General features: G+C 43.7%; 2 protein-coding genes across 2 annotated transcripts in view; one reads left to right on the forward strand and one right to left on the reverse strand.

Annotated features, from left to right (window-relative positions):
- The window catches only part of LOC115062411 (zinc finger protein 383-like), a 53,817-nt gene that overhangs the window by 20,141 nt on the left and 23,063 nt on the right, over positions 1-10,613 (forward strand). The gene's annotated exons all lie outside the window — the stretch shown is intronic.
- Positions 5,046-10,535, reverse strand: Znf569 (zinc finger protein 569). Its single transcript, XM_029537549.1, has 3 exons — positions 10,351-10,535; positions 10,014-10,109; positions 5,046-8,400 (listed from the first exon to the last, which is right to left on the reverse strand). The coding sequence occupies exons 1-3, from the start codon at positions 10,382-10,384 to the stop codon at positions 6,596-6,598; spliced, it is 1,935 nt and encodes a 644-aa protein (XP_029393409.1). The 5' UTR covers positions 10,385-10,535; the 3' UTR covers positions 5,046-6,595.

The following is a 10,613-nucleotide window of genomic DNA, read 5'->3' on the forward strand; positions in this document are numbered from 1 at the left end:
TAGCCCTGGCTGTCCTGGAACTCACTTTGTAGACCAGGCTGGCCTCGAACTCAGAAATCCGCCTGCCTCTGCCTCCCGAGTGCTGGGATTAAAGGAGTGTACCACCGCGCCCGGCGCTGACTTAGATCTTGTAGTCCAGTGTGGAAAGACAGGAATGAAATGTGTGGGGTAAATGGTAAGAATAAAAATGAATCAGGATAAAGGTTAGAGACATGGCTCAGCTGTGTAAGGACCTTACTGCTTTTCCAGAGGACCTAGGTTCATTCCCCAATATCCAGAGCAGGTGTCTCACAAACCTCCTGGAACTCCAGCTTCAGAGAATCCGATACCCACTGATGGCCTCTGTGGGCACGGGCGCACACGTGTTCCAGGCACACAGACACATGGATTAATTAATAATTAACAATTAGTAAAATCATAAGTAATAAAAACACACATTAATAAAAATCTTTAAAACTACAATAAGTATCAGGCTAACAAAAACATGGTAACCAGAAAGAACGCTGTGTACGTAAAAAATTGCAGCATAGTTCCTCTGTAGCCACAGCAGTAGAGGTAGGAGTAAAGAAAAGGGTGAATCACGTTGATACCTGGGAGAAGTGAGTTCCAGACAGAAGGAAAAGCAAAAGCACCAATCAGCAGGTGGTATTCATAGTGGTATTCATAGGAAAGCTGTGTGTCTGAAGAGGGCTGGACAAAGGACAGAGGGTAGAACATCAGAAGGATGGCCAGGTCGGAGACGGCCTTGCTGGTCACAGGAAAGGCTTCAGTGTCTTGGGGTTCCGGGAACACATAAGTATGAGCCAGGACCTCTGGGACTGGCTTCAGCATGGACCTTTCTTCAGATGGTGGAATAGGTGAGCGGTTCCACATAGGAAGGCTATGAGGATGATAGAGGGCACGTAGGCCTTGCCTTCGAGATTCTCCTGTGGGTGACAGTGCTAGCATGTCATTTTATCCTGCATAGTCCTTCCCTCATGGGGCTTTGTCCTTCCCTAGAAACTGAAGGAGGAATGGCTGCTGGGCTTTGGGAAGTTATGTCCCAGATAAGTTGATGCTGTTAGAACGTTGACCTGTTTTTCAGGACTTTTTTTTTTTTTTTTCCCGGCTCAGAGGAAAAATCTCTACTCTTTGTTCATAGAATGCTTTTATACAGTATTTGATATCTGTAGGCATATTTTTATTGAGACAGGGTTTCTCTGTGTAGCCTTGGCTGTCCTGGAAATCACTCTGTAGACCAGGCTGGCCTCGGACTCAGAAATCCTCCTGCCTCTGCCTCCCAAGTGCTGGGATCAAAGGCGTGCACCACCACGGCTGTAAGCATAATTTTTTGCAAACTACTTTTAATAAATGTGCAATCTTTCCTCTTGCTCTCCACCCACTAGAGGTTGTGGAAGAGAAAAGTCATTAGGATGTGGGGGAAGTGGGCTTCTTCAGCAATAATTCTTTGGGGGTGAGCTCGATCTTTGGCAGCAGTTCAGTCCCATAGCAAACACCAGATATGATTCAGCAGCTGCAGAACAATCGTCCAGGCAGGCAAAAGGCATGCACAAACCAGCACCTCTAGTTCAATCCTGAAGAAACTGCCAGGCTTGCCAACTGTCTGGAGCCTGCAGAAGCAGCAAGCTACCACAGGAACCTCACAACAGTTCTTGGGCAAGTTTCTCTCAATGTTTGCGTTACCACAAGCTGAACTCAACAATGCTATATAAGGTGAACCAATACATGTGTGTTAGCAAAGAATAGCAAGGCAGAGCAAACCAAACCAATGCTCTGCTCCCACTATCTGTGAGGTCATATTTATCCTCCATCACATGCCCTTTCACGTGCATGCTATGGCAAAACATCCTTTCACATGTGTCTGCTTCAGGAAAACATTCTTTCACATGTCTGCTCCAGAAAAATGTCATTTGACATACTGACTTTCCAAACAAACTGAAGTTTCCATTTCAGGACACCCTGAAGCAGCAAGCAGCAGAACTCAGCAGCTTTGGCCATATGGCTCTGGCTTTAGAGTGAATAAAAGGGGTTCTGGGACAATTGATGCAAAGAGAGCCAAGGTTGTATCTCATGCTGCAGCTGAACTTGGTAATGTATATGAGTCACCCAGGTGGTGCTGGTTTTGAAGGCAAGAAGGGATCATGAGGAGCAACTGAGGCTTGGCACTGTGAGAAGCCAGGGAAGGCCATTGATGAAGGTCCAGCTTCAGTTTCAGTTGATGGCCCAGGACTGATGGCGTCATGCAAAGAAGTTGAAGCTCAGCACCATGAAGAGAGCATATGAGAGGCTATTGGTGAAACCTTAATTGCCCCAGAAGACCATCCTGGAGATGCCCTGGGATGATCACCAAGAACAGCAACAGCAGTGGAGTGGAGTCAACCAGAGCGTAGAGTGCTACAAAGGGCAGAGCTGGAGAAGTGACCGAAGTTCTTTGGAGAAGCCCAGAAATCATGTGTGTATCCCAAACGTTGCCTTGGAGACCCTAAGATTTTCAAGATGCCAGAGTCATGAGACATCTACTGAAGAAAGTTGCTAACAGGGAGTGGAACCAGCCCAAGAGAAGGAAGTTTGTTGCAGTCAACAAAGATAAGAATTGGAGATCTGAAGAGCACTTTGACATCAGACATGGAGATGCAGAGTGTGGAGTTTGCCCAGTTGGTTTTTGGTCTTGCTTTGGTCCAGTAGTTCCTCACTATGATATTTTGTAATGTGTATCCTGTGATGCTGGAGGTATGTGACCTGCTCTTTGATTTTATAGAGGATTACAGTAAAGTGATAATCTCAGAAGAGATTTTGAACTTTTAGCATTGTTGAGACTGTGATAGACTATGGGGACCTTTGAAATTGAAATAAATGTATTTTACATTATGGCTAGGTATGGCCCCCATACAATCATGTGTTTGAAGAAGCCTATGAGGGCCAGAGAGTGGAATGTAGTTGTTTGAGTAGGTTTGGCCCCCATAGACTGATGTGTTTGATTATGCTTGACTCAGGGAGTGGCACTATTAGGAAGTGTGGCCTTGTTGGAGGAATGTGTTACTGTGGGGGTGAGCTTGGGGACACTCCTCCTAGCTGCCTGGGGACAGTCTTCTGGCTGACTTCAGATCAAGATATAGAACTCTTGGTTCCTTCTCCAGTGCTGTGTCTGCCTGGACGCTGCCACATTTCCTATCATGGATGGAACCTCTGAAGCTTTAAGCCAGCCCCAATTAAATGTCTCTTACAAGACTTGCCTTGGTCATGGTGTCTATTCTCAGCAATAAAACTCTAAGAAAGTTGGACTGCAGCCTGTAAGTCATTCCAATAAATTCCCTTTATACACACACACACACACACACACACACACACACACGCGCATGCACACACACGCACGCATGCGCGCGCGCACACACACACACACACACGCGCATGCACACACACGCACGCACGCGCGCGCGCACACACACACACACACACACACACACACACACACATCCATCCCATTAGTTCTGTGACTCTAGAGAACCCTAATACACCCCCTCCTCTTGAAAAAATATTGCTGTGCGAGCTGTGGTGTGTGACTGTGTGTCCAAAGTCCACCCTTTTATCCACACAGCTTCACTTGCAAATGCTCATTGCAGTGAATCCTTGGTATGGTTCAAGGCCTCTGGCTTCTGCTACACTACCAAGACTAGATCTTCATGGGGACTCCTCTTAGATTTCCTGTTGTTGCCCTGTGTCATGGAGATCCTGCAGCTTTGGATCTGCAGGACAGGACCCTTCACCTGCTCCCACAGTTTATAGATGAGGTAGATGTTGGGTTGAGCCAACTCAAAGCCCTGGATCTGGTCCTCGGTGATGCTTGAGCTGGTCAGCCCTCCAGCTTCCTGTACCCATATCGCCAGGGACACGCTTTCCAAGTGCATGCCACAACACACATGGTCAGAGGATAGTTTGCAGCAATTGGTTCTCTCTTTCCACAGCGTGGGTTCTAGGGAATGAACTCCAGTCGTCCCTTACCCACTGGGCCGTCTAGCTGGCCCGTAAGCATTAGCTTCTGAGTTTCCAGTATCACAGTCTACCTTGATTTCAGACTTGCCAGCCCCGCAACTGCATGTGCAGCTCCGTGAAATGCTTAAAACTACATATTCAACTCAAAGAAAATAAAATGCTCCCTTTTGTACTTGCTAAATATATATTACACACACACTTAGTATATAACATGTAACATCTAAGTTACATGTGACGTACACAAGTCTGAGCCCAGCCTGGTCTACAGAGGTGTTTCTTTTTTTCCTTTTTTTTTTTTTTAAAGATTTATTTATTATATTGTAAGTACACTGTAGCTGACTTCAGACACACCAGAAGAGGGCATCAGATTTCATTACGGGTGGTTGTGAGTCACCATGTGGTTGCTGGGATTTGAACTCAGGACCTGTGGAAGAGCAGTCTTAACCGCTGAGCCATCTCTCCAGTCCCTACAGAGGTGTTTCAACACAATCCACAAAACCATCACCTACACACGCGTGTGCGCGCACACACACACACACACACACACACAAAAATAAAAAATAATGGTTTATGCTACTGGTTGGCATTATCCTGGTGAAGGTGCTGTCGAGTTGGCCAGCTTCCTGTTACTATGACAAGAACGTCTACAAAAAAAAAATCAACTGAAGTGAGGAGGAACGTCTTACTTTGAAGGCACGCTCGGGTGGCCTGCGTGGGCACCCCTCCCACAGCTCCCACCTTTTGGTATCAGCTAGGAATTCAAAAAGTAGATTCAACTTTGAAGAGGTTAGAACCCTCATGACCAAATCAGTTGACGTTGTTTTGGGGACTTCTCTGGGGGAAACATCCCAGATCCAACCATAACTGAGTAAAAACAAAACATCTTAAAATCAGGCTTGTGTAAAGATGATTAAATTTAAAATTACACGTGCTATAAATGGATTCTATAAGCCCATGATTTCGACACCCATTTGACTTACTTAGTAAAAATCGGTAACTGAACGCAAGACCTTAAAGCCTCAGAACTGATTTGATGAGCAGACTTGTTAGCACTATAATATTCGTTTTTATTCTTTTACTGAAGTATTACAGATCAATGTAACAACTTCCATAAAAGCTTTCTAAAGCCTCAAAGACAACTAATACCATAAATGGACCATGAGCAATATCCAATACTGTTCTTTGAACTGTTTTATTAACTTACAAATATTATACCATGGTTAATTGAGTATTTTGGCTTTTCCTCTCAAAATATTATGATCTAGCCATGTAACTACATGTGAATTTTGTATATTTTAAATAAAGAATAGTGTCCTATCATAGAAATAAGCATATTGATCTATCCCTGCATTGATGATAATGTTACATATCACTTAGATCAAACCAAGCCATGGATCTGGGAACATTTATAGATAAATCTTTGCAGACATACATGGATACTTCTGAGTCCAATACACTAAAAGAAAATAGACTATTCCATGTTTGCAGGTTTTTTTTTTTTTAATACTCTTACACTAAAGCAACATGTTTCACTTTATTTCCAGCATGATTTTTGAATTTTACCTTTCCTATTTTGAGTGTGTGTGTGTGTGTGTGTGTGTACATGCATACCATGTCGTGCCATTGGAGGTCAGAGAACAAGTGTGGAAGTCTGTTCTTTCCATCCACCTTGTAGATTCTGGGTATCGTAGTCAGCTGTAAAGCTTGACAGCAAGGCCCTGTCAGTAGGGCCGTCTCACCAGCCTGATGGAGTCTATATATCTATGTTTCAGAAGTAACATGTTTGGTCATGACTTGTACACATATTGAACAGGCTAGACTTATTCCAATGATTTCAGTAGCACCATGCAGATAGAAAATTGCCAAGTCTTGGGTTTCAATTTGTTTCCAAAAGTTTATTCACTCAAAAGAGTTTAAATAAGAAAAACTTTAAATAATTATAATCTAGTAGTGAGTGAACATCTTCCCTAGTTGTTTTGTTAAAAACTGTTTTTTGTTGTTGTTTTGTTTTTTGTTGTATTTTTTGTTTTTGCCATTTGTGGTCCTTTCCCTTGCCATATTACTCTGAAATCAGTTCATGAAATCCTTTACAACTGATGTGTAAATTCTGAGTGGAAGTATGGAAAAGGGAGAGACTTGGAAGGGTTCGTGAACTTTTATAGCTTTTTAACTTGCTTTGTCAGGTGGTCTTTTGCATTCATCAGCACGTTTTATAACTTTGTACGCATGTCACCTAATTACCTTAGACTTTCTTCCTGACACATTATCATACAAAACCTACTTCCCCATAGTCTCATATTGCCTATAAAAGTTATTGGTTTTGCTTTTCCCAGTCTCCTTCTCTTGCTTAATACATCGGCAAGGAGCTCGAGTTCGTTGACTGACAGCAGATATTCTCTTTCAAAAGAGAACACTGATATCACTGGGTGTTTGTTGACAGTTTCTCATACAATCGGTCACCACAGTGGGAATTCTCTAACAGATGGGTGGGTCCTTCCCAAGGCTCTCCTACAGTCAGCGCTAGAACTGATGGTGTCCCATGCTATGAGGTGTTCACTTCGCTGGAAGGCAGTCCTCACTCACATTCACTGTGGTCACGGCGTCTCTAGTGAGTGTGGATTCTCTGGTGTCTAACAAGGTGCGACTTTTGGCTGAAAGCTTTTCCACACTCAATACAGATATAGGGCTTCTCGCCTGTGTGTTTCCTCATGTGAAGCGTGAGAGAAGAGATTTGAGAGAAGGCTTTCCCACACTTGCTGCAGTCGAAGGGTTTCTCGCCCGTGTGGCCCCGGATGTGGATGGTGAGGGAGGAGCTCTGGGAGAAGGCTTTCCCACACTTGTTACATTCGTAGGGCTTCTCACCGGTATGGCCTCTCATGTGCACGATGAGGGAAGTCCTTTGAGAGAAGGCTTTTCCGCACTCATTACACACGTATGGCTTCTCCCCTGTGTGACTTCTCATGTGTAAGTTGAGTAGTGAGCACTGGGAGAAGGCCTTCCCACACTTGTCACACTCGTAAGGCTTTTCTCCCGTGTGACTTCTCAGATGCAGGGTGAGGGAAGCTATCTGGGAAAATGCTTTCCCACACTTATTACAGTCGTATGGTTTCTCTCCCGTATGAACTTTCTGATGAGTGATGAAGTTCTGCTTCTGGCTGAAGGCTTTCCCACACTCGTTACACTCGTAGGGTTTCTCTCCAGAGTGAATTTTTTCATGAGCAATGAGATTTGACTTCTGGCTGAAGGCCTTGCCACACTCCTTACATAGATAAGGTTTTTCTCCCGTGTGGATCCTCTGGTGCCTGACGAGGTTTGACATCTGGATAAACGCTTTCCCACACTCATTGCATCCGTAAGGTTTCTCTCGAGTATGGATTTTCTGATGGGTGATGAAGTTTTTCTTATGACTGAAGGATTTTCTGCATTCCTTACATTCATAGGGTTTCTCGCCTGTGTGGCTTCTAATATGTACCGTTAGTGCTGAGCTCTGAGAGAAGGCCTTCCCACACTCGCCACACTCGTAAGGCTTCTCCCCAGTGTGGATCCTCACGTGTATAATGAGCATGGAGAACTGAGAGAAGGATTTCCCACACTTATCACACTTGTACGGTTTCTCCCCTGTGTGGCCCCTCATGTGCAGAGCAAGGGAAGCGACTCGAGGGAAGGCTTTCCCACACTCGTTGCACGCATAAGGCTTCTCCCCGGTGTGAACTTTCTGATGTGCAACAAGGCTTTGTTTTTGGCTGAAGGACTTTCCACATTCGTTACATTTGTAAGGCTTCTCGCTGGTGTGAATTTTTTCGTGATCAATGAGATTAGATTTCTGGCTGAAGGATTTCCCACATTCCTGGCACACATAGGGTTTCTCACCGGTGTGAACTCTTTGATGTCTAATGAGATTTGACATCTTGATGAAAGTCTTCCCGCATCCGTTACACTCGTAACACTGCTCCCCACTGTGAAGTTTATGATGGTTGATCAGTTTTTCCTTGTGGCTGAAGCCTTTCCCACACTGGTGGCATTCATAGAGTTTCCCCCCTGTATGAACTCTCAGGTGCCTGATGAGGTCCAAGGTCTGACTAAAGCCTTTTCCACAATGGTTGCACTTAAAGGGGGTCAGCACAAAATGGGGCGAGCTGGTGTGAAATGGCTGCATAGCATCATCATATTCAAACTGTTCCTCTGGCAACGGGTGTTTTATATTATCATGATCACCAAAATTGGGTTCTAAACACTCTCCAACACTGTCACAATCAAATATATTGTGTCTGGAAGGAATGGAGTCTGCATTTGGAAAAAATGTATTTGCAAATTTCTTTGGACATTCATTGGCTTCACTAGTCACCACTACTCCCTTGAAAACTTGTCTGTCCTGGATTTTCTGGTGCTCATCAATTCCCAAAATCTCTCCTAAAATAGACAGCAAAGAAATATCACTGGTGGTTTCTGTTCCAATACTGAAATACCAAGTACACTTGAAAAACAATGTTCCCACATGTAAACAAATTTCAAATGCATATCTCTATTTTAGTGTAATCTTAAAAATATTTTCACTTGGTCTGGAAAGATGGTTCAGGAGTTAAGAGCACTGGCTGTTCTTCCAGAGGTCCTGAGTTCAATTCCCAGCAACTCACAACAATCTGTAATAGGATCTGGTGCTCTCTTCTGGTGTGTCTGAAGACAGCTACAGTGTACTCACATACAGAAAATAAATAAATCTTAAAAAGAATTATTAAAAACTTTTTTCACTTTATGTATGTTTTTTGTTTGGTTGGTTTTGGTTTTGGTTTTTTTGCCTGCATACATTGAAGTGCACAACATGCATGCCTGATGTTCGCTGAAGCCTGAAGAGGGCACTGGGTCCTATGAGCTGCAGTCACAGACAGCTATGAGCTGACATGTGGGCTGGGAATCCAACCCAGGTCCTCCAAAGGAGCAGCCTGAGCGCCTGACTCCTGAGCTGTCCTCTAGATCCACATGTGTCTCTTAGCATCTCAGGTTTTAAAAGGAAGTTCCAGGAAAGAAAATAAGATATTTAAAAAATTAATTACCTTTGTTTTATGCAAAAGAAAGTAATATTAATTTTAATAACCTTCATATGTACATAAATAGCTACTTGGGAAATGTAATAAAAGAAGAAAACTAAACTACATTCAAAAATTTTTTAAAACTATGAAAAAATGACCTAAGGAAAAAAATAATCACAAATATCCAAACATTCAAAAATGAACACACAATGGCTAACCATTACAGACTGTGCCTTAATTTCATCCCTTGTGGGGTGGAGGCAGAAGTACTGGGAATTCAAGGCCAGTGTTAGCAACAGAGCAATTCAAGGCTTGCTCGGGCTATGGAAGACCCTGTCTCAATACAACACTAACAGCTGAAAAGAAAGACACTACAAGGTCAACTGTGTGTTGCCAAAAAGATATGACAGTCCTAGCTCCCAGGACCTCAGAATATGGTTGTCCTCTGGCCTCCACATGCATGTCTGTATACACACACACACACACACACACACACAGAGAGAGAGAGAGAGAGAGAGAGAGAGAGAGAGAGACATACACACACAGAAACACACACACTTCAATAGTATTGAAAAACAGCATCTTGGGCTGGTGAAATGGATCATCATAATGTAACGACATTTGCTACCAGCTTGATGATACCAAATTTGATTGTACAACCTGTCCTCTGACCTCCACATATGCACCATAACACACATGCTCCCACACACATGTGTACACAAAAATGTAATTAGAAAAAAATTTTTTTTCGAGACAGGGTTTCTCTGTATAGCCCTGGCTGTCCTGGAACTCACTTTGTAGACCAGGCTGGCCTCGAACTCAGAAATTTGCCTGCCTCTGCCTCCCAAGTGCTGGGGAAAAAAAAATTTTTTTAAAGAGAACATCTTAGTCTCACATAAGTGTTAGTACACACTGTGGGAATTGACCTTAGGAAACATCTCAGCCCACTCACTCACTGGCCCTCTCGCCTCACCTGGCCGGTTCCCTCCCACTGACCTGGACAGTGGCTCCATAGCACTTCTCTCTCCACCACACATGGCTCTTCCTCTTGCTCCAACTTGAAAATCACTTCAGGTTTGGTGAGTGGTGGGCCTGTGGGGGGAAAATGACATTGGTTAGGGTATACACACAAGTGACAAAAAGAACCCTGGATTCTGAGTTGGGCCTGGGAAAGCCAGGTGTACTAACTTCTGAGAATGTTGTACCCTGAAATGCCACCAAAGATTTTCCTTTGAAAGCTGCGGCAGGGACAGTAACATCTCAAGGCATCTCAAGGCAAGGCTCATCAACACTTAAAAATTCCGTCTATTTTAGAAAAGGTACACTATCTTACCTACTGTGATTAAGTTGTTATAATTTTCTAGCATCACATTCCTATAAAGGGTCCGCTGAGTAGGATCCAGTTGCTTCCATTCTTCTTGGGTGAAATCAATGGCCACATCGTTGAATGTCACTAGTCCCTGTAACAATACATGTCACTCAACCTCAAGTTATCCATTCTAATGGTGTAGGAAAGACATAACAAGCCTTGTTCAGATATAATTCAGAAAGATGATGTTACAAAAAGCATTGCCCCACGCCTTTAATCCCAGCACT

Source organism: Mus pahari, chromosome 1 (genome assembly GCF_900095145.1).
Source record: "Mus pahari chromosome 1, PAHARI_EIJ_v1.1, whole genome shotgun sequence".
Taxonomy (NCBI): domain Eukaryota; kingdom Metazoa; phylum Chordata; class Mammalia; order Rodentia; family Muridae; genus Mus; species Mus pahari.